The sequence below is a fragment of the Harmonia axyridis genome, chromosome 7, assembly GCF_914767665.1.
Source record: "Harmonia axyridis chromosome 7, icHarAxyr1.1, whole genome shotgun sequence".
In the NCBI taxonomy this organism is placed as follows: Eukaryota; Metazoa; Arthropoda; class Insecta; order Coleoptera; family Coccinellidae; genus Harmonia; species Harmonia axyridis.
Window position 1 is genome coordinate 15576178 of NC_059507.1, and position 25567 is coordinate 15601744.

General features: G+C 34.8%; 1 protein-coding gene and 2 long non-coding RNA genes across 12 annotated transcripts; 2 read left to right on the plus strand and 1 right to left on the minus strand.

Moving 5' to 3' along the window:
• Positions 1–885: 885 nt before the first annotated feature.
• Positions 886–25454, minus strand: LOC123685064. 6 transcript variants are annotated; one of them, XM_045624646.1, is made up of 4 exons: positions 25376–25454; positions 23659–23866; positions 8616–9044; positions 886–1044 (listed from the first exon to the last, which is right to left on the minus strand). In XM_045624646.1, the coding sequence occupies exons 2-4, from the start codon at positions 23693–23695 to the stop codon at positions 962–964; spliced, it is 549 nt and encodes a 182-aa protein (XP_045480602.1). In that variant the 5' UTR covers positions 23696–23866; positions 25376–25454; the 3' UTR covers positions 886–961. The 6 variants fall into 6 exon arrangements, 1 of the variants encoding a protein (XP_045480602.1); XR_006748230.1 differs by lacking the exons at positions 8616–9044; positions 25376–25454 and having other exon boundaries at positions 23659–23912; XR_006748231.1 differs by lacking the exons at positions 8616–9044; positions 23659–23866; positions 25376–25454 and adding an exon at positions 2171–2301.
• LOC123685067 lies at positions 4749–6597 on the plus strand. 4 transcript variants are annotated; one of them, XR_006748234.1, is made up of 5 exons: positions 4749–4965; positions 5021–5158; positions 5216–5701; positions 5761–5932; positions 6381–6597. It is a non-coding gene; the product is annotated as an uncharacterized LOC123685067 (long non-coding RNA). The 4 variants fall into 4 exon arrangements; XR_006748236.1 differs by having other exon boundaries at positions 4755–5158; positions 5216–5482; positions 5573–5701; XR_006748235.1 differs by having other exon boundaries at positions 4771–5158; positions 5216–5372; positions 5573–5701; positions 6381–6596.
• LOC123685071 lies at positions 10314–11541 on the plus strand. Of its 2 annotated transcripts, none has more exons than XR_006748245.1 (2): positions 10314–10699; positions 11392–11541. It is a non-coding gene; the product is annotated as an uncharacterized LOC123685071 (long non-coding RNA). The 2 variants fall into 2 exon arrangements; XR_006748244.1 differs by lacking the exon at positions 10314–10699 and adding an exon at positions 10707–11298.
• Positions 25455–25567: the final 113 nt, after the last annotated feature.

Sequence of the window (25567 nt, forward strand, 5' to 3'; positions counted from 1 at the left end):
GACATACTTTTTATTGCACATAATTATACAAATTGATATTTGTGAACAGAAATTAATGAAATAATTGAATCAAATGATATATATATATATATATATATATATATATATATATATATATATATATATCGTATCCTGGCCATACAGGATCAAGTTGTACCAACTCGAGTCTACATTAAACATATAATGAAGCAGCGTGTTGAAACCACAAAGTGTAGACTCTGCAACCAGGAAGAGGAATCAGTGCAGCACCTCTCATCGGGATGCTCAGCGATAGCGGGGACTAAATATCTCAGCCGACACAATAACATGGGCAAGGTGGTGCACCAGCTGCTGGGATTGAAAGAACTCCTCATAAAAAACTTTACTCCACATCATTTGTACAACCCACAGGCACTACTAGAAAATAGCGATGTCAAAATATACTGGGACATTCCAATTGCGACGGATCAAGGGGTGGAGCACAACAGGCCTGATCTCGTTATTTGGGATAAAAAGAAAAACGAGGCTACCATAATCGATTTCGCGGTGCCTTTTGACCAGAACCTCATGAAGGCTTACAAAGACAAAATAAGCAAATACGAGGCACTAGCGAGACAAATGAAGAGCATGTGGAGGCTGCAGAAGGTGGAAATAAAGCCGATGATAATAAGCTGCAATGGACTCGTCCACAGAAAAACCGTACAACACATACGAGAACTTCAACTCCCCATCAACGCATTATGTTGGATGCAGAAAGCCGTAATACTGGGGACGGTCAACATCATTCGGCAGGTGGTCTATCCTCATTAGGACTCAGAGGATCTCGCCTTGGTGCTAGCACCCGGCGAATCTAATTGAACCCACGAGAGTGTGAAACAAAAAAAAAAAAAAAAAAAAAAAAGAAAATCGTATTGTACCACTTAAATATTAAAGAAGGAAACATTTCATTTGAAGATTGACAATAAAATAATTATTTTTGTGATTACTGACAAATATCCAGGAAATCGAAGGATTGAATGGAATCTTCAATTCTTTGGCAGAACTCCAACGTAAGCCTTTTGAAACCTGGAACAAAGTGAAAAATTGATGGTGATCCTGAAGAGACTTTTATTGAAAGTATATAAGGTGATAGCAATAGAACAATATGAAGTGAAAAATATAGCTCCGTTTTCTTAAATCGTCACACTCACAACTGCTTCCTTAGACATTTAGGTACTAATGAAAAAAAAATGTCTCTTTGTTAAATTACTCTTTTTCTTGATATTAATTTGATTTAAAATGCCTGGTCTTTTCTTCACAAAAAGGAGAACAGTATCAGTATTCGGTTGGTTATTTCTGATCCTATCTGAACTTGAATCTGTTAAACTAGTACTCGGCACACAATTAATTAAATTATTCTGATCTTAAAGCAGTGCATAATTTGGAAAATCTGGCAGGGATGAAGGTAAAAGTATTGTTTTAGGTGTATTGAAAAAATTGTCCTCACTGATATGGTCCCCACATATTTTACTCATACTCTGCATCCTTAAAGAATTTGTTTGTGAATTTTGCACTCGACTAATGTGCTCTCTCATCACAGAATCAAAAGATGAAATCATTTCGACAGTTCTGAGGAAGTTCCCATTATCATTTTCAAAAAGTTTTTTAGAAGAACCTTGAAAAGCTAGACACTGTCTAGATAAAAATTTAACAATTGAAACAATTCTTTCTAGAATGTCATGCCAATATTTTTTTTCAGTTTCTAAAACCCGTAAGTGATGATCGTTCACCGTTGTGGACAATTTTAAAATTTTTTTAAATTCATCCATTTATTCATGTGAACTTTATGTGCAATTGATGTTTCATGTCTTGTAATGGCTGAGGATATATGTTGCCAATCAGAAAAACCATGAGTTGAATGATGATAAGACCTATGTATATAAATTCGGTGATCTTTAACAGGTTTCTAGGTCAGGGATTTATTCACAAAACCAACTTTCTGTAAAAAAGGCCAATTAGTTTCGACTTTATTTCAAAGTCTTCATCAGGGCTCTGAAATGGAACAACAAGAACTACAATCAAATACAGATGCACGAAATTACAACACTAAAAGTTAAAATCTTATTTTTAAAATCTTTACAAACATATAAATTCAGAAAGTGAGGAAACATGTTAGAAAAATATCGTGTTTTGACTAGAGTTGTCGACTTACATTTTCACTTTGTGTGGTTCCGTTGCAAATAATTAAAATGTTGGAAATGATAACAACTGCTTGCATAAAGGACTTTTTAAAAACTGAGGTTAGCATATCAGTTGTTTATGGAGTGTGCGCGTTTAATCTTGGTTGGAAGCTAAAACCACAGACTAACCAGACAATTCACTCTGCCGTTTTTAGGCACGGCGTTTCGTTGACCTTGAGTTTCACTATGAACTACTGTAGTAAAAAATGACAAAGATAACCGAACTTCCCAGTCTTTCTAAAAGGTTCAAAACGCATGTGATTTGTCAGATTAACCCATTCAAATTTTTGAATTCACCCGACTGCTTATATTCAACTCCTATTCTCTTTGAATATTGAATACCAAGCAAAATTCATCAAAGTATTCAAAATACCTGTTTTTTTTTAAAACATTAAATATATTTCTTTGAATTAAAACAACAAAGGAACTAAATATTTTATTATTTATAATATATTTGGAATTAGTAAATATGGAAGCCGGTCAAGGTAAAAAAAGTACGAAGTGTTCTGTTAAAAATTGTAATAGTGCAAGATATCAAGGGATTTCTACGAATTCCATAAGATTCTTCAGATTTCCTAATCCAGTTTATAAGGACCGAGTGATGCTATGGAAATTGGCTTGTAGTGATGACATAATAAAATGAACAAAGATGCAATGCTGTTATATTCAAATAACAGAATATGCAGTATCCACTTTGATGCAACCTAATGACAAATCACCGTTTATCGAAAAATGCCATTCCAACATTGAATCTGTTCCGAAAACCAAGAGGAATAGATGTTCAAACCCAAACAGAAGATAAAATGGGAACCGAAGGAAAACGAGTTGCACATATGGAAACTCAAACAACCAAAGAATTATCTCACCAAACACCAAGAAAAAGAAAGTTGAGGCATCTAATTGAGGTAATATATAGTTAAATTTGGAGAATATATAGTCAATAAAAAAACCTTATTTTTCAGTCAAAGGAAAATGAAATTCAAGACATTCAACCTCGAACAGTCTATTCAGGAAATAGATCCTTGTAAGACACAACTATCTAAAGACAATTTCAAAAAGGCTTGTGATATTCATCTGCCAAATAGTTTTGGAAATATAGCCAAAATAATCAGTGATCTCAATGATACAAATCTAAAAGGAAGAAGATATACCAAGGAATTTAAACAGCATGCCCTTTCATTATATTATTCCGGGCCTAAAATTTATAAAAGAATGGTTGCCATATATAATTTTCCATCAGTATCTACATTGAGAAGAATGACAGAGAATATTCAGAAAGGAACTGGTTATGATTATTGGAGATTATTATTATTATTGGAGATTGCATCGACAAAATGGTTGAAATAGGACTTGATGCAAGAGTCCTAGTGTCTGATTTGGGCTCTAACTTTGTTGCATTTTCAAAAAATTTAGGTGTAACTGATAAATGTACTAAATTTGATATGAATGGAAAGGAATTGTATCAAATAAAAAAAAGCAAATAAACAGGATTCATTCATTAGTGTTGTATTTCTTAGCATATTTAATGATTTTTTTTTGACAAATATTTCTTTCGAAAACATACATAACACATTCAGGCTCATCGAATTTTTCAATCAATATCTAAATGCACAACAGATCAACAACTAGATACTAAACAAAACAACATATATTAAAAATCAATTTCTATTCGATATTGATTCAAATTGGTATAGATTTTCATTGAGCCTGCTACTAGCTCTGATGAGGAACACAGCACAATTGATAATTAATTTGAAATGTTGCAATCAAATCAATGATAGAGATTGCAATATATCTAATGAAAACTAATATGGATTCCTCATAATTTTCAGAAATGAAAAGCACATACTTAACATTTCATTTTAGACACTTTCAAAAAACAAGAGTATTTCTGAGAACTTCAAAAAGGTACACCTCAAGAATTAAAAATTACACCACACTTCTAACAATACACTAAAATATCTGAGTGTGAAAGTATGTATCAAAACTGAAATTCCTTGGAATACTAGCATGATTACTAAAAAAAAAGTCTATTGGTTGCTTCTTAGAATCTTATTAATGTTCTAAGGGTTGCTTGGTATCTCTGAGATTCAAAAAATCTTTTTCGTCTTACTGATGAATGACTGTTTACGCCAGACTATGATTGCAAGGAGAGCTCGAGCAGCGATCCTACATTGAGAGAAATATTTGAATGTAGAAATATTTGCGATTAATATTTTAAATCAAGCAAGAACAAAATAAAATTTATTTTCTTAGAACCGTCATTTTCAATAACATAACCTAAGCGAACGCAAAATCCACGATTCAAATTGAACTATCGCTGCGATTAGTCGAAAGAATCAATCTAGCTCTCTGATTGGTCACCCCGAATCACCCCGAACTCATTCATAAATACGAGTAGAGCGAATTCGAGGTCAACGAAACGCCGGTGACGATTTCCTTCGTAAATGCATAGAGTGAAACATCTGTAGTAATCTGTGCTAAAACGGACCAAATATTTGGACCCGATCGATGATTCGGGTTTCTTCGTGAATCGGCTGTGTCGTAAATCCTCGAGTTCCCGAGGATCTGCAACTAAAATCATTACTTGACACTTGTCAACTGTCATGAATAGACACAGTGACAATATATTTGCCTCTATTTGGGTATATTCGAATTTTTCAAGTGAAAAAGTGTTGAAGAGCAATTTTTATTGCTTAATTCATACAAATATATTGGTTAATGAGGAAGAACAAATTTTACCCAAATTCCTAAATTATCTGAAAAAGTGAGCAGAATTTGGCAGATTGTTTCTAACGAAACTAATCATGGATATTTTTAAGTCATTACTTTCAAAACCAACAGAGAATAATGATGTGGCCTATTGTTAAAGAATATGAGCAGGTATTCATACAAATATGGCGATAGAGAGCTTGAATAAATATCCGAAATCTAATAAAATAGAAGGAAAAGAAAATAAGGTATTATACATAATTCTATTCTTGCAATTATCAATTTACGAGTATTCATTGTTTTAGAGTTGACAAGCTATCAGATTTGTTGGAAGAAATAGTTGATGAAAAGATGTGGATGAAAATTATGAGAAATGAAAGACCTAACTCCAACAACTATCAACAAAAAATTTCTGTAGAATCTCATAAAAAAGCAGAAACAATGAAAGACTTAATAGAGGAGGTCTGTATATGATGATAAATATTATAATACACAATTTATATCATCATGTGATCCAGATTGTGGTTTAGGATATTGTAGTCATTATTAAATATGCTTGCACAAATATAAATGTGAGTGTTCCACTAATAGCATCAAAGTTATATTGTGCAAGCATTTGCATGCTGTTACTATGTTCGGACAAAGAATAAATTCTGTTTAAGATGACGACAACAATTTAGAAATTAATGAGCCATCAACAAGTTAACTATAATGAAGATGTGGGACATTTTATAGATGAAACCATTTCTAGTTCACAAAATTTCACATCTATAAGCAATGACACAGAAAATGTAAGTTAAAGCAAGCTCAATTCAAGTTTTTGAATAATTCATTATTTCAACTGTTTTAGGATTTGCTGAAATGTGTAAAACAATTGAAGACTCTCAATGCAGAAGGAAAGAGGAGATTATTTGCAACTATCAATGGAAAATTTTCCAAACATAGGGTCAATGCCAAGAAGAACTAACATCTAAGAAGTGAAAATTGAGAAGCAAATCTATTACCCAAGAAAAAAATGAATAGTATGCATCTTCTATGAAAATGACTTTTTTCGGCAACCGTCCGGGAACTGCTCACTTCCCGGACGCTTTTTCTCTGAGAAAGTAGCATTTCCCGGTCTAGTCCGGAAAGTACGTACTTCCCGGACTAGGCCGGAAAAGAATCATAGAATCCATAGCAACCGAGATAACGGCTGACAGTTCATATGAAATTAGTTGTCAAAAATTTGCATGTTTTTTGATCGCAATCGCAATAAAATATGGAAAGCAGCAGCGATGGTGTTATTTTACATGGTTGCCGAAAAAATATTGTACGCAACACGCCCGAAAATGGTTTTTTTGGACTCACAGACTTCCAGGACTCGCTTACGCTCGTCCTGGAATTTTGTCTATTCGTCCAAAAAAACCCTATTTTCCGGACTTGTTAAGTAAATTACTATTCTCTAAATTCATATTCTTTTTTCATTTTTAGCAGAGACTACCAGAACTTCATAGCAAATAATTTAGAACATTGAAATGAGATTGACAAAAAAATCGAGGTAATAAATTCTAACTGAACCAGCATGTTACACATATAAGAGACGTACAATGTTCAAATGTGGATAGAAGAACCAGTCAATATCAAAATAAAATATGACATACATCCTTTACATAAATCAATGAAATTAATTATAATTAATATAATATAATTATATACAATTTTGAACAACTGTAAGTTTTCTTACAATAAACTACTTCCTGTATTGATTATACGATTTCATTTCCAATAACTCAATGAAAGTGTATTCTCAACTGTATTGAACAGCCAAAATTCTCTATGCTGTAAAGAATTTGATACAGATTTTATTATATTTCCATTATATGCATTATATCCTAATATGAAAATAAAATTACCTCATTAGCATTTTTAGTAATGGAGTGTCTGCCCAGTAATATCGTTAAACTATTCAGTATATTATTATAGAGTGCAAGAAAACCTAAAAATTAACAATTTGGATTTCTTATTAAAAAAAAGAAATATTTAATTCATATTTATTATGATACAAGTGACAAAATTGGTCCTCCAATTTTTTTATCAATCATATACTTATTATTGTCCGAGTGTTTACTTAACCATAATCACTGAATGATATTACCCTTCTGTATTGAAACCCCAAGAGAAATCTTTTTTGAGATTCATGAGTGGTTTCTGAATGATCTATATATAATAGTATAAGGGATGCTACAATCTGAAATAATCTTTTTCTTGCCCTGATCCTTCACATAACACATTGATTTAAAGTTTGAAATTATTATCAAGGTGAAATGTCAAACTAATCTTGATATGAAACAAGCTAGTAGTACTTTTAAAAATCCATTTCTAGATATTTTAATGTAATTTCTTAGAGTTCAATCCATTATTACAAACAATAAATTTCTCAATTCACATAAAATAATTATAAGAAGCTTTAATTTCATACTTATTCATAGTAACAAAAGGGCACTTTCAATTCAATCTCATCATACAAACTTCTCTTTCATATTATCAAATCACATTAATTGATCAACCTACAAATAAATATAATAATAATAAACAACTTCTATCATATTCGCATCAATGGTCACTTTAGTTCTATGTTGTGTAGCCTTTAGAAAAGTTTCGAAATTTTTGCAGTCTTTCCCTTATTGGCACTAGTTCAGTTCTGTATAGTGTATTTATATTCAAAAATTGGTCTGCAGAAGATTTTGTATATTTTTGTAGCTGTTGATATAATAATACCAAATTTCATCTACAAAGAAAGCTTAATTAAAGACGAATTTTGGAAAATTCTGCATATATACTGTTTCATTCCACTCCGCAATTAAAATGGGAAACAACAGAAAATGTAAATTTTGTTGTTGTTTGGAACAAAATAACATCAACGTCAAAATCGTATTTGAAGGGAATTCTCGACATTCTCGCGCATGACAGTTACTTTTCATTTAGGATCTTTGGGAGTACCCGTAACTCATGAGCTTCGGGTCCAAATATTTGGTCCGTTTTAGCTTTCCTCAACAACTTCTATCAATCTTTCATTTTTCCTATTAAATAATAGTACGCGGTATTCAGATTTTCTATGTCATTTCTCTTATTGATGGAATTTTTGTCCTGTTTTATGGATATCATCTCATGTAATAACCGTTTCTTTAAATTTGTCTGCCTACCTAATATTCCTACTGAGCCCGGATCGAAATTAAATGAATGAAGGAGATTTCTTACGTGCTCCGCTAATGCAGTATTATTTTCTTTTTTGTTCTTCAATGGATTGAGGATGTTAAGGGAGTCTCTTTTGTGTTCTGAATTTATATGTTTGTAAAGATTTTAAAAATAAATTTTAACTTTTAATGTTGTAATTTCGTGCATCTGTATTTGATTGTAGTTCTTGTTGTTCCATTTCAGAGCCCTGATGAAGACTTTGAAATAAAGTCGAAACTAGTTGGCCTTTTTTACAGAAAGTTGGTTTTGTGAATAAATCCCTGACCTAGAAACCTGTTAAAGATCACCGAAAACCATGAGTATCAAAGATCCCTAATCTTTGATGAGTATCAGAAAAACAAAAGATCGAATTTTTCGAAACTGAGTAAATGAGCCAAATTCTTTCTGCCTCTTCTTCATTTCCTAGTTTACTAACAAAGTATTTACTTGAAAATTTTCTTTTGTCTTTATTAGTAGGAAATTGATAATTACGTCCTATCAAAGGAGGCCCACGATCAACCAATATTCTGACATCGTTCGTAATGCTTCTGGGCCATAAACCGGGATCTTCTGAAGGAACAATACTGGTAATATCGGTCTCCACTTCATTAGAAGCTTCATCGTCAAAAGTGTCGCTTGTAGTCGTAGTTGTTAGGATGGCCGACTCTACAGAGGCTAGATTTTCAATACTTGTTGATGTCGATGGTTCACATGTTGCAGAAGATGGCGATGGCGCCGCTTTAGAAACTGTAATTTCTTCTCCCTCTATCGTTTCAGTATTAGAAACTTGACTTTCCTGCAAGAAATGTTTCATACTCCTAGCCATCTTCTCCCTTTGTTGAAGTCTAGCTTTTTTTTGCTGTCGAAATTTTGCACCAGAAGAAGTAAACACCATTAAATTTGGATGAGGGTCAAAATCACCTGAAAATCTACTTTGAATGACATTGTATGATATATCGTTGAATTCAGCGTTAAAAGTTATTTCGAAAAATGTCATAAAATATGCAGGTCCGTATTGAAAAAAATTAGGTTGAGGGTGGCCCAGAGAGTACGAAACGTTGGATACGAAATCTGATTACGTCAAATTGAGGATAATTTACTGTCGAATAAAAAATTCCTGTAACATTTTTTTATAATTTTTGAAATAAAGTGGGAAAAAAAAAATCAAAATGACATAATTTACTTTTCTTATGATATCTTAATAACCGGCCCTGATAATCTCGATTTGTTTGAACTGCTTGATAATGCTTCTATGCATGCAACTTTTTCTCCATTTGACCGACCTCCTAACTCTTATGGTTTAAAAGTTACCAATACAATCCCATTGAAAAAGTGGCCACCCTGTATATATATTGCATCAATCAAATTTGAATTTTCAATACAATTCGGAAGAACTCAGAAATGTGGAAGTTTATCACAGCAAAATGAATAAACTGACCATTTAATAATTTTAGGTATGCTCAAATTTAATTAATGTGATATATTTGTGAAATCCCAATCATTCTAATGTATATATGGTTATTTATTTTCTCATTACTTCTCCATTCCTTCATTTTCGATCATTGTCTTATTTTTCAAGTATCTGGAACTGCGATCTATTGAATGATTTTTGCGCATCTAAAAACAATAATGATTGAGTGGGTCTAGATACTAGAATTACTTTTTGTGACATTTCTAGTATATTATACAGAAGATGTTGATTCTTATTAGAATACTATTTGATAATATGAATGTTACTCTCATTATTATTTTGTTTTTGATTGATCTACTCATTCATTTTGCCAACGATCATATTATTAGATAGTATTCATTCGTATGTGTGAAGTTCAAAAAGTTCATGAAAAAAATCTGCATTTTCAAGGGGTTAATATCGGAAGTTCCATTCATAGTTAGCTTCCAACACTTGGACTTCTATATATTCTACCCGCATAGTACTATCCCAGCAAACCATGTTGTTATATGCGCCTTCCCGTTACATAACATCCCTAAGAAATGAGGTATATACCTGATACATCTCAAAACTAATGTATCTGATACATAACATTTCATACATCCATGAAATTATTTGACTTATTCATATATCATATATGTAACATTGTTATATTACTGAAGTTACGTATATGATACATCTTCCAGCATCCCTAAAAACAATATAACTCTGATATCTACTAGTGTGTAATAAAGTTACATATCATATATGTAACATTCGCAATATATATTTTACATTGCTAATGTTATGTAAAAGCTATGTAAATATAGCATATTCATGATATATTACTCAGATCTATACAAGTACTCTTATAATACATAACCTTTATTAAAGTTGAACTGTTTAGAGATTTTTGCCAGGACTAGTGCAGTGAAAAGTGATGTGCATTTTCTAACTTTTGATTGTTAGTTAGAAGTGATGAACTATAATAATAATAATATTCAATATTCTTTGATTTTTCATCAATTCCGGATTACTTTCATCGTGGAAATATGTGAGATAAGAATTGAAAAACTGTAATAATAATATTCAACATTCGATGATTTTTCACCAATTCCAGATTAGTTTCATAGTGAAAATATGTGAGGTAAGTGAATATAAGTATACTTCGACAACGTAACTACATTTAAATATATAAATGCTGTTGTATGTGCCTTTCATTTTGCTTTTGTACTTGCATGCCTGTTAATAGCATAGGTATATTTGCTGCATGTTTTTGTGGATCGTTAATGGAATGTGTGCATGGTTTCTGTCTTCTTCATTCAAATTATATGCATTTTGATATTTTTCCTTTTTATGGTAATTTGAATTTGGGTGTATATAGTTCTGAAGTAATACCACAATTGTTTTATCATCTAAATAAGAAGTATCTGAATAGTGCGCTAGTTTTTACTACTTAGACTATTTTTCTGCTATACTTTATTTATGTTTGTGGTGTATATACCTATGTTATTCTCTGCTATTCGTGAAATTAAAACATCTAGATTTCATATATGCACAATACACTTTTCTTCCATCATTATTAATGACCAATGTCAGATCACATAAGGATGCTTTTTGAAAAATAGATTCTGATAAGTTTAATCAAATGTTTTAGTATGATATAAATAATTTTGCTGTTTCAGAGTGAGGAATCACCTCCTGAAGTTTACTCATGTATTCAAAACTTTCATAACTTTATATTATGTAAGAAATTTGTTATTTATCCAATCAGGAAACCTCGTTACTGAGAATTTTAATTGTAAATACCATTTTTTAATAACATTCCAATATGTTTAGGTTTTGCATCTCAATCTTTTATCCAATGTGCAGACTTTGAGAAGATAGATATCAGCCGAGTGGATAAGGCTGGCCACATTGAGGATCAAGAGACAAAAATAAGTTTTGGTTGATGTAGGTACTTTGATTACATTAAAAATTTTCAATAATTCTATGATCTTTCATTTAACAAACACCCAATTGTTAAATTATTAAATCCTGTTTTACTATTCATAAATTATTTGTAATATTTTAAATGTGGTGCATACCAAACGTAGGAATCTGGTTTTTGTTGAATTTTCTAGGTTCAAAATAATAATATTGTTGACTAAAAAATATCTTTCTAGCAAAAAATGAAAGATGGAGTTTAAATATATATTTTTGGAATGCACCTTAATTCATAAGTATCTCTTTTCATGTAATTTATAAGTGATATATCTCTTATTAATTGATGTTGGCTAGATACCAGCAGTTTTAGTTTCCATTGGTATTGTGTATCATTTGTTATATTTTTGTTTGGAGGGTATTGAAAAAAATTCCAACAAATTCACTAAAACATAATTTGTGTGGTGTCGGCATATTTAGATTTTTTATATGTAGTTTGATTAGTTTTTCCTCCAGAAAGAATTGTACAGGTATGTATTGTTTTTGAATTGCATAGAGAATTTACTTCTGAGTACCTATATGTAATATAAACATTCAGATAACTATTACATTTTTCTTATGTCTCTTGTTTGTAGCAGATATATTTCTTTTGGTTATATCACATAGAACGGATAAATTTTTTTATATTGATATTACTCAGTATATATTATGTAATATAACCATATATAGGTTGGCCCAGTTCTTGTAGAGTAACTTGGTGTATTCACTTTTAGGATGAAAGCGTCATAGTCACTTTATAGGTCAATAAATTCACAAAAACATAAGGAGGTTATTGACATCAGGTTGTTCAAAATTAAAGATTTTATTGATAAATCTGGTAACTTGAACAACCTCGATATAACTTCCTTATTATGAAATTACGACCCATATTCATATTATGTTTTCATCTTAAAAACTGAAAACTCTCACAACTGTTATTCTACAAAAACTGAGCCAGCCTGTATATATTTATATTACATAAAAAGGATGTACCATAAATATTACAGATGTAATATACCAGCGATGTATCATGTATGTTACATGAAATGTAACAGCTACGTATATGATACATAAAGGATGTACCATAAATATTACAGATGTAATATACCAGCGATGTATCATGTATGTTACATGAAATGTAACAGCTACATATATGATACATAAAGGATGTACCATAAATATTACAGATGTAATATACCAGCGATGTATCATGTATGTTACATGATCTGTACATGATACATGGCAATTTTGTTACATGTTATGTAACGGAAGGCGGACATAGAGCGGTCGTTGAGCGGTACTAGAAAGGCGCGTGTATGTTACATTGTTATGTAACATAGATCGTTGTAATATATATGTTATGTCTATGATACGTATTTGTGTTTGCTGGGATATTGCATCAAAACTGCAGACATTTTCACGGATTCGTTTGTCTGTGAAATGCTATCATCAATTTCGAGACATTCTGAGGAAAATGCCTTGGCACCCCATTGTCAGATTATCGAGATTTGGGAGAAACAAATCACATATCATATGTAAATGACATCAATAGTGATCACAATTGTTATCCCTGAGGATATATGATTATGATTTTCCCCCATTACAGCTCGCGGTGCCTGGTTATGAACATTTTTGCTAACATATTTGATATTATTGGATATCAGATATATGAGGATTCAGTTATTATGGTCTCTCTTAAAAAAAATCTCACATATGTCGTTTCTCGGTCATGTGAATTATTCTGGCGTCATCTTGTGGCATGAAAAGATGTATGGAAGATCTTGGATTTTGTATCTCATTTCATAGCCAATGTGGACCAGTGTATAAAAAATTATCGGTGGCGGTGCCTAATATAACCAAGAAAGATCATTTCTTAATCGGTTTCTGGCCGCCGAACATCCAAATTCCATCAAAACCAGAAATGAGAGCTCCCCGATTGATGAGCAAAAACCCCGAAAATTGCAAAAAATCTATATTCAAAGCTCCATATCTCGAAAACTGTCCATTTTTGAGCTTTGTGGCTAAGGACTTTTCTGATCAGTTCATCAAGAACTACAACATATCAAAAATTCAGCCAAATTCACGGAAAGCCATTTTCCATACTAAACGTGCGGGGTCCAAAGAAATAAAAAAAAATGTCATTCAAATTAGTACGTTGTCGTTGAAGAAATTGGCTTATTTTAATAAATAAGATTATTTAAGGAAGATTTTATTATTAATTGATAGACAGAAGGCACGAGATTAATGCCAGTAAGTTCGAACTTGAAGTTCAACTAATAAATACGTGCTTTCTGAAAGAAAATATTTTTTAATTTCTATTCCAGAGTTTTTAGATAGTCCAGTATAGGATTAATATTATAGATAATTAAATTTATATTCGATATAATGTAGCTACAAGTGTAACTGAACTTCAGGGAATTCAAAATTTGTGAAAAATAAAAACATAAAAGAAAATGTATGAAATTTTTAAAATTTTATATCTGTTATCTTCAGAAAAAATAGCCTAAATATTTTTGAGAAATAGACTGAGTGTTATTGGAGATGAAAATGCTAAATTTTTCCTATCAAAGGACAATTCAGCATTACGTTCCAAAAGTATACATCTTCCTTTACTCTGATGGTTTTGAAAAAGTACTGCAAATTTTATACAAGGGTTTATTATATTACCTTTAATCATCAAATATGCAAGCACATATGGAAAAAAAACATATTATAAATATGAACATAAAAAAATTATGATTAATATCTGACAGAGAGATTTGAATCAGGGCTTCAAAACTCAAATAACATAGTCAAAAATTCATAACTCCGGATCTATAAAGGGTAGGAAGTTGCTGTATAGTATTCATTATCATTATTATTATTTTAGTAACACATTTCGCAATACCATAATTGTATGGCTCCTTTCTTCAAAACTTTGGTTGGCCTGCTTTCTCTGGTCTATGTTTCCTGTGACATGGATTGCCAGCTCTCACCATTGCTTTGGTGGTCATCTAATGGGTCTTCTTCCGACCCACATCGTCATAAGTAATTCTTTTATGTTCAAATGGACAGAATCTACATGCTTTTGGAGGTCATTTCTCTGATTCTATATGCTTTTTGAGGTTATTTTTCTGATTGGCTGCATACTCATGAAAGTGACATTTATGTTCTTTTTAATTCAAATGGACAGAATCTATATGCTTTTTGAGGTCATGTTTCTGATTGGCTGCAAACTCACATAAGTGACATTTATGTTCATTTTTATTCTAATGGACAGAATCTATATGCTTTTTGAGGTCATGTTTCCGATTGGCTGCAAACTTACATAAGTGACATTTATATTCTTTCTCATTCAAATGGACAGCATCTATATGCCTTTTGAGGTGAAACTTCTGGTTGGCTGCATAATCACATAAGTGACATTTAAGTTCTCTTTTATTCAAATGGACAGAATCTATATGCTTTTTGAGGTTATTTTTCTGATTGGCTGCATACTCACATAAGTGACATTTATGTTCATTTTTATTCAAATGGACAGAATCTATATGTATTCTGAGGTTATTTTTCTGATTGGCTGCAAACTCACATAAGTGACATTTATATTCTTTCTCATTCAAATGGACAGAATCTATATGCTTTTTGAGGTCATGTTTCTGATTGGCTGCAAACTGACATAAGTGACATTTATGTTCTTTTTTATTCAAATGGACAGAATCTATATGCCTTTTGAGGACATGTTTCCGATTGGCTGCAAACTCACATAAGTGACATTTATATTCTTTCTCATTCAAATGGACAGAATCTATATGCCTTTTGAGGTGAAACTTCCGGTTGGCTGCATAATCACATAAGTGACATTTAAGTTCTCTTTTATTCAAATGGACAGAATTTATATGCATTTTGAGGTTATTTTTCTGATTGGTTGCAAACTCACATAAGTGACATTTATGTTCACTTTTATTCAAATGGACAGAATCTATATGCATTTTGAGGTTATTTTTCTGATTGGCTGCAAACTCACATAAGTGACATTTATATTCTTTCTCATTCAGATGGACAGAATCTATATGCCTTTTGAGGTGAAACTTCTGGTTGGCTGCATAATCACATAAGTGACATTCAAGTTCTCTTTTATTCAAATGGACAGAATCTATATGCATTTTGAGGTTATTTTTCTGATTGGCTGCAAACTCACATAAGTGACATTTATGTTCACTTTTATTCAAATTCCTTTTCTGGTTGAAAGCAAACTGTCCTCTTTCATATTCAAGGGACGATCTAATTCCATTCTCATCAGTGTAATGCTGAACAATATCCATGATTTCATTCTTTTTATCCTCAATTGTGTACTGAAAACTAGAACCAAAAAAATATTTGTAACATTTTCAATTATACGAGATTTGAAGATAAAACAATTTCAACAAACACTGGAAACTGAAAACTTCAAAAGTGTTCTTCTAAAAAATGAATTTTCATAATGATATTTCAATGGAATATTTCACAAAGGGCGACATGTTTGTAAAAAGTATTGTTGCTTGACTACATTAATTTTCCTAGTTAGAGGATTTGAAATAGAAATTTCAATATCACATAATATAATCGATTAGACTTTATTTCATAGGAACTATTGAAATCTTCAAGATCTAATCTACACAATTTCAAAATAAATATATTTTGAAAATTAGTATCTTGTATCCCCATACCCTGCTGTAGTGTCGTGGCTTGGGGTAGTGCACGGGGTTTACGATGCCAGGTATGCAAGGGATCAGCACCTTCACGCCTGATATACCGACATGTGGAATCTGATGTCTGTGGTCATGTCTCGCGACCAGAGGACACATGCCGAGGGATTTGGCTTAACCGCCTGAACCGAGTGTATGAAAGACACAATAAAAACTTTCCCCAAGACAAGGTGGAACAGCGTATGCCGAAGTCTGCGTGGCTAGTGGGAGGATCTAGTCCTGAATATGCGAACTCCAGATACCAGGCGACCTCTGGTTTAATTGGCCTTCCAGGGGCATGCGGGGCTCTGCCTCTGGTGACTGAAATTCCCTAGCTGCACGTGGGACTTCATATGGACCAGATAGTAGAAAAAGAAGGGCCTAGCACTAGCCCTAATGTGCTAATTGAGAAAGAACAAAGCCTCACTCAGCCTGAGGAACAGGGCGCAAGTCCTAACCCCATGGTGGAAGAAATGCTGCTGAAGAGCAGCGATGAAGAGGTCGTAGCTGGCCTCGAAAAGCTGGCGGTCAGGAGACCTAGACTCTCCAGGGCCGCCAGAAAGAGGATGAAGTTCCTCCTCAAGAAAGGGATGGCTCCTGACGATGCCAGGAAAGAAGCCTCCAAACCAATTGGTCCAAGGCAGACAACAGGCCGAGGGACCAAGAGAACTAGGTCGGAGAACAGCACGCCTAAAGGCAAGGAGCATAAGAGTGCCAAATGTGAGGTTTCAAAAGTCGCACGGTCCTCAGGAGGTGCCGGGGCTCAGGCCTCGGGTGCCTCCAAAGTTCAATCCTCGGGAGCTTCCGGGGCTCAGCCCTTAGGAACTCCCAAGGTTCCTGCATCAGGTGGGCCCACCTACAGCCAGGTTACCGCTGGTTTGAAGGTGGGGATAATGCACAAAAAGTTTCCAGAGGTGATTTTGAAAATGGACCAACTAATGGCCATCAAAAAATCGTTAATGGAAGAGATTATTGCACTGGGGAGGAACTTGGACGCCATAACGCCTACGTTCCAGCAACTGCATATGAGGCCAGGCTGGCTTGGGCTGACATGCTCTGACAAAGCCACTGTGGAGTGGCTGAAGAGAATACAGCCAAAACTCAAACCTTGGGAGGGAGCTGATCTGAGGATAGCCGAAGAGGCAGAACTGCCTCACCCGAAGATCCTGGTCGGATATCTCCCCGACAGCCATGATCTCTCCTATGAGAAAATTCTCAAGGCGGTAGAGAATCAGAACGCAGGGCTCAGAACCTCCAGCTGGAGAGTCCTTCGAAGGGGACCATCAGGACCCATGCTCGAGATCGTCATCTCGGCTGATAGAACATCGGTCGAGAGACTTAGAGCGAAGAATTGGCGGATAAATTACTTTTTCGGCCAAACAAATCTTCGCCTTAAGGGACCAAAGACAATGGCCGAGAGGAGAGGAGCACCTTAGTCCTCAACCTCTGGTCCGGCGCCGAAAAGGCCCAAAGGGGAGGTAAAGAAGAAGGTGGTGAAGCCTTCAGGAAATGAATAGGCCATAAAACCGACCACCAGCTCTGGGGGGAGGGCTGATAAGGCGTGATAAGGGGGGGTCCGACGGAGAAAAACCTGCGGTCCCTTCCGAAAAGCCTAGCGGACATCCAACCTCATAAGGAGCAGATGTCTGACATGCCTTCAGATAAACCTCCAGCACTCGAAGGCAGCCTCTAGTGCCTTATGCTGGAGAACATCTAGAAGGCATGTTGATATAGGGCTGATACAAGAGCCCTGGATCAATGGAACTTACACTGGCGACACCTTTTATTGCGGGGATGGTCAAGAACTGGAGGGTCTCAGAAGAGCCATCCATGTCAGACCATATGGCAATAGAATTCAACGTTGAAGCAACTGCTTCAGCTGATGTTGAGTGCAGGATACCCAGGAAGACAGACTGCGAACTTTACATAATTCTGATCTGAAGGGCCTGAAATACAACATCAGCTCCAATGAGGATCTGGAGAACGCCTCTGCTCACTTCACATCATGTCTGAAGAGGGCATTTGAAAACAGTTGTCCACTCAGGGCGAAAACGATCTCCAGAGACGTCCCCTGGTGGAACAATCATCTTGAAAACCTCAAGAAAACTGCTAGAAAAGCCTTCAATAAGGCTAAGCGAGAAGGCAGCTGGAATGCCTACAGACTAGCCCCGACCAACTACTACAAAGAGGTCAGGAAAGCCAAAAGGCAGTCCTGGAAAAGATTCTGTGAGGGAATAGATAAAACAGCCCCAGCAGCTAGACTTCAAAAGGTACTATCTAAGGATCAATCTAACCCAATTGGCCAAATAAAGAAGCCATGTGGGGAATTTACGAATGATCCTCAAGAGAGCCTAAGAGCTCTATTAGAGACTCACTTTCCTGGCTCCAGGCAGATTACCAGTGAAGATGGGGCCCCCGCTGGGGAAGTATACAACCCCACCAGGTGGGATTCTCAGAAAGCTGGTAGACTATTCACACCAGAAAGAATTGAAAAAGAGCTTTCAGCCCTTCAAATCACCAGGCATGGATGGTATTTTCCAGCCATTCTTCAGAAAGGTGTTGAAGTGCTTATAGCCCCGATAACTGAGCTCTTTAAGGCCAGCTTTACAAGGGGCTATATCCCGCAATCATGGAGGGAGGCGAGGGTAGTATTCATACCCAAAGAGGGTCGAAAAGGCTCCCCGGAGCCTAAATCCTATCGACCCATATGCCTCACCTCCTTTCTCCTGAAGACCATGGAGAAAATAATTGACAATAATATAAGAGGAAGTTTAAGACTCCACAGCAAACAGTTTGCTTATAGGGCGGGTAGATCTACTGTAGACGCCCTTCATCATCTTCTTAGAGAGATGGAAGGCACCCTCAACGCAAAGGAGATTCTGCTTGCAATGTTCGGTGATATCGGAGGGGCCTTTGACAATACCCTACATACCTCCATATGCAATGCAGCCAAAAGGAAAGGGATAGAACCCTCCACTGTTAAGTGGATATCAGCTATGTTGAAAGGACGAACCGTTACAGCCTATCTGGGAGAAACCGAAGTGACTGTGCTGACGTGCAGGGGATGCCCTCAGGGTGGGGTTCTATCACCCCTGCTGTGGAGCTTGGTCATGGATGGCCTCTTGGAGAGGCTTACAACAGGCGGATTTAACGTCCAGGCTTACGCCGACGACATAGTGGTGACGGTTAGAGGCAAGCATGGGGGCCCAATAAGTAGCCGAATGCAACTTGCTCTCAAAATTATTGAAAATTGGTGCGGGGAAGGGGGGCTTACTGTCAACCCCTCGAAAACATCAATAATCCCGTTCACTAGAAGAAGGAATCTCGACCTCAGAGCTCTGGCCTTAAATGGTCAGACTCTGTACTTCTCTAGTGAGTGTAAATATCTAGGTGTTATCCTGGACAGTAAACTGAACTGGGGGAAACATATAGATAAGACTCTTTCCAGAGCCACGGCGGCTATGTGGGCATGCAAAAGACTCTTTGGAAAGACATGGGGAGTGAAACCGAAAATGGTACTGTGGTTATACACAGCGGTGGTACGCCCTATTGTCACCTATGCATCTCTAGCATGGTGGACAAAAACCGAGGAGGTCACCACACGCATCAGGTTGCAGAAACTGCAAAGGCTGGCGTGTATTGGTGTCACAGGAGCTATGCGCACAGCTCCCACAGCAGCGCTGGAGGTCATACTAGACTTGCCTCCCTTACACCTACATGTGAGGAAATGTAGCCTGCTCGAAGCAATAAGAATTTTCCATAATGGACAGCTCCTTCCTGGGAACTGGGTTGGACATATGAGGATACTGAATCAACTAGATTTAAACCTCCTCGCAAAACCATCAGATATTATGCCAACCACCTACGATTTTGAAACGCCCTTTGAAACGGTTATAAATGACCGTCATAGTGCAATAAGTCTCATAAATCGTCTGGACAAAAAGTCATCCATATGGTTTACAGATGGATCAAAAACAGAGAAGGGCACCGGCATTGGGATATATGGACCTAGACTGAGGATCTCTAAAGCCCTGGGAAGTGAGCCCTCGATTCTACAGACCGAGATAATGGCTGTTTATGTATGCGCCCAGGAGTTTCTCAAAATGAACCTCAATGGGGCGCATATCTACATCACCACGGACAGCCAAATCACGCTGAGATCCCTGGAATCGTGCTGTCAGGGGTCTCTGCTGCCAGTTACCATAAAGTAACTGGCCAGAGGAAATAAGGTGACCATACTATGGGTACCAGGGCACTGTGGGGTTGAAGGAAATGAGAGAGCGGATGAGCTTGCAAAAAGTGCATCAAGGTTAAGACCTGCTGGACCTGAGCCTTTCTGTGGGATAGAAAAACACCAATACAAAGCTGCGGTCCAGCTATGGGAGTTGAATAGTAGGTTGAAGATTTCACCTACTTACACCAGAAAGCTCCTGAAGCTGTCGCGAGCGGAGCTTCGGGTGATGGTGGGACTGCTGACGGGGCACTGTCGGTACAAACATCATTTGTACCGTATGGGTAAGTCAGCAGACGAGATTTGCAGGCTCTGTGGATCGGAAGTAGAAACGGCTGAACACTTGATATGCAAGTGTCCAGAGCTGGCTGGCCTAAGAACCATTCACATGGGCAAGCCGGTCCTGGATACCAGAGAGGTAATGGCCAAGGCCCCTAGGGAGGTTGTCAATTTTATTAACGTCGTTGACGACCTGCCTGGGTTTCTATGAATGAGTAGGGTAGTGAACAAAAGATCTGCATGGTCGCAGTTCCCGGAAGGCTTACCGAAGCAAAACGACCCCAGTTCAAATAATAATAATAATAGTATCTTGTATCTGTGTATCCTAGTGTATCTGATTTATTGCGAAATAAAAAAAATAATATTAAACAGTTCATGTTAAACCTTCGTGGTGAGCACATGTGAATAATTTCAACGTGCCTTGAGAATTTCTTCAAGAAAGTGATTATTATGAGTAAACAAATTCGATTAAGGAGGAGAAGTACCTAAAAACCCGGAAGATTCAAAGCGTAAAAGACAAAAGAAAAAGTCAACCAAAAACGCCATAGATACAAAGAAAAAAAAACGATAATAAATCTCCTGATATCGTATTCAAACAACCACAATTAATAAAAGATCCAGAAATGAATCAAAACATCCCTTCAACAATGGAAATTGATAAAGGAAATAATGAACAGTCAACAAAAAATAATCAACAAGAAACATTGAAAACCAAAATAATAAACAAAAACCTTTAGGCCAAGATGAATGAAATCCAGAAGATGGAATATTCAAATTTATTTTATATTAATTCTGAAAACAATGAAATAGAAAAAATACAAAAGTCGACCATTTGGAATACGATATTTCCTATGTCCAGAGATATACTAATGAAAAGGAATTGAAACAAGCCCTGTCAGAGCTAAAGAAGGCGAAAAAAATAGTCAGTTACAAGAAAACAACATCGCAAAAACCGACAAATACAAGAAGAGAGCCTCAACAAACTTACTCTGTGGTGATTTCAAATACGGAAACGTGTATAAAAGAAGAAGAAATAAGTCAGTATCTTTTATCACAAAACATAAAACATAGATATTGCAAAAGGATAATATCAAGAGCCCAATCAAAACCCACAAGATTTATTAGAATAATTATGGGTGAAATTGAATCATTTGAAGCACTTTTGAATAATGGATTATTTTTCATGAATCAACACTATTTGGTATATCCTAGCCCTCCTCCAGAACCAACTCCTATACCTTTCAACAAATGTTTACAATTCGACCATAAAAGATTTATGCACAAATTCACCAAAATACTTGAAAATGACAAGGACCACATAATATGTCTCAGTACAAAACCAATAATGCTCCGAAGTGCTTGTCTTGTGGCGCAGAAGACTATGTGGCATGGTCAATTAAATGTCCGAAACATCCAAAAAAAACCCATAGAAGGTATTTCAAACGCTAATGTCAAGCCACTTAATAAAAAAACTAATGAAAAAGAAGATCTCTCAAAAAAACACAAGCCAGATTCATGCTCCAATAACGGTACATGATGAAATAAAAATTTTTATAATACGAAAGTAATAGGCAAATTCACGTCAACATCTTGAATACTCTATATTAACATTAACAGCTACATACCAAAAACATCTCATAAACAATTTCAAACTTCAAAAGAGGTATAAATAGGTATAATAAAAATATTCAAAATATGATACAGCAGTTTAGAGGAAACAACTGGATTAATGCATGCAACAAAATAAATTATTCCAAAGGTAAAAATTTCTACTTCAATGAAATATTTGGGTGTACAGATTGATAATAAACTGAATTTCACTAGAGCCAAATACTTTGCCAAACTGACATATAAAAAACAAGGTATATCCATCCAAAGTAAAAAATCTCAAGGTGGCAGAGACAACAGCACTTAGGATCAACTCAAAAATCAGACATCCCAACAATATATTGCATAACCCGCCAAACCAAACGCTGTATTCAAGAACCAGGTGAAGCAATTGATTCTTGATTTTGTATTTTCAACAGAAAGTTTTTCAATAATCTTAAAGATCTCGATGACACAACTTTTAGAAAATACCCTACACAGACTTTATTTAGAGCATTAGAAAACACATAATGTACTTTTTTTTTAAATATTTATGTATATGCAGTGTAATAGGCTGAAGGACCTCAGGTCGATGGCCATCAATAAACTTTTCTCTTTCTTTCTCTATTATTGAATTGTATCTAAATATTTTACATTATTCAGAAAAAAAAGAAATGGTCAACATATTCTGACATTTTTCATTAAAATCAAGAAATTAATGGTTGGTTCATGCACCATTCCTAAGAACTAAGGACTAAGACTTAACCTAAGAATTGAACTCTAACAAATCAATGAGGATGTTTATACATTTTACCTAAGTACTAAGAACTAATACTAGCACTAGGAAGTTGATCAACTTTTAACTAAAAACTAAGCTCTTAGTTAAAATAATGAAGTTTGCATGTACCGCATAGAATTTCAATATTAACGAGTATCAGTTACTTTCGTTTTATGATCTGTTATTCGTGTTTATCGATGAAAAGTATTCGGTGTATCTGAAAAATAATAAATTAAATTTTTTCAGAATCAATATCAATGTCAAACATCATAGTATAGAACAAATAGAAAGTAGTTCGAGGACGTGCGCTTTCCTTCACTAAGAACTAACAAGAGAGTTTATAAACGCCACTGAATTCTTAGGTTTAGTTCTTAGGAATGGTACATAAACCAGCCATAAGACTAAGACTTAAGATCAGTTTAGAAATAATTAAAACTTTCAAAATCGCAAAAACACATCTACTTAAATGAAGAGACAATAAGCCATGTTCTTTTTAGAAATAACTTTCACTATGAAAAAAGTTAAAATTTGGTCTAGAGTATCAAGAAAAAATAATGAATGCTCACTCCAAGTCAAATGAGTTTCCTTTTTCATAGCTCTCATCAGCTTCTCCCATTTCCATCTTTACTCTGTGAGTGTGATGATTATTTTCATCAAGGAAAATTTTTGAGTATGTTTCCATTTCTGACTTCAACACTTCGTAAATTCTCAATTTGTTTGTTTTGCATTATCTCTACTGTGCACGATAGCATGAAGCTTGTCTGTTTTTCCCGACTAAAAAGATTATGTTCCCAATAGACAAAAAAATCCTTAATTTCTCTATGACCAGCGTTACCAGGCCGACAAGCCGAAATTATCGTACCGCGTGTTCAAAATTATCGTACATTATCGTACATATTATCGTATCCCACTGATTTTTATCGTACACATTCGAAATAAAGGAAATTTTTGCGAGAATATGATAATTTGTGGACAAGGATGAAAAAACAAGCAATATATCGAATAAGTAATATATTTTTTATTCAAACAAAACGGTAAATAAATAATTAATTAATTATTAGGCAAGATCAGACAACCTGTATTATCCTATTCACAGACTGTCGGTGACGGAAAAACATCCATCTTATAATTCTAATATGTACATAAGATTGTACAATGAACTTGCAAAAAATTAAAAAATTATATCTAATTTAAATGTTTTAAAAAAGAGACTCAAAATTTGTCTTATAGATATTGAGCCATATTAGCTGAGCGAATACCAAAACTTTTATAGTTGTAATTTTGTGACGTCAATTTCACTCGATCTTTGTAACAATTAAATAAATTTGTAACAATTAAATAAAGTTGTTATTTAATAATTATCAAATTTATTATTGAAAATAAATATGAAATAAAAAACGTTTCAATTATTTATCTATAAATATATTTTTTCACAATTAAATATCAAATATAATATTTATTTCAGGATCATTTTGCTGGTCGGAAACGTTAGCTGATGTTGTCATGGACTTAAGCATAATTTCAGAAGGTTGAAAATTTACGCATCCATTCGCGAGATGCATGCTTTGCGAAGAATGCATTATTCCATTGATTGTTTTGATCAACAAACGGTTTCTCGAATCAGTTTTTATTAAATTGATTTTAGAGAATTGTCTCTCGCAGGTTTCATTCGAATGTGGTAGCGACAGAACAGATATTGCGAAACTGCTTAAGTCAGCGAACATCGGTTTTTCTTCGCAATCCCGTAGCTGACCAATTTTAAAATAAAAATTATCCAAGTTCTCAACCTCCTTTATTTCATTTGGCAAGTCTATAAAATTCTGTTGAAGCCTTCTCCATTGATTTATTTTCAGCTGACAGGCACCAAAGAAGTTTTATGATTTTATTATGTTTGAGTAGGTTCGTTCTCCTAGATTCACGTTGAACGTAGAACCTCAATGAACAATGAATTGATTCATCGGAACATTCTTGAGTCTAGACATTCCCAACCGTCTCGGTTAGATTGTTTAAAACTACTAAAATCTATCAAATGATTTCTTCCTACTAAAAACTTCCTGAAAATGCAATAATCTACTGAAAAATTGGATATCTACTAAATCTGGTCATACTGAGTTTCATTATATTTTGAGTATCTATGGACACTTTAGCTCAAATGATAGGTACACTGAAATTATCGTACAAAACGCTATTATCGTACATGCGGTATCGTACATAGTATTGAGCAGCAAATTATCGTACAAAACGATAATTATCGTACGAACGGCAACGCTGTCTATGACATACCCACAACGCTCTCCACAGTCCACGAATAAATAACAACCACAGATTACGGATATCCGTAATCTGTGATAACAACTTTGTCATTCATAGACAAACCATAGACCTAATATCCTAATATGGATATTAGGTCCTTAGAACATTAATAATCTATATTCTAAGATTAGGTCTATCTTAGAATATAGATAGAAGGAACGG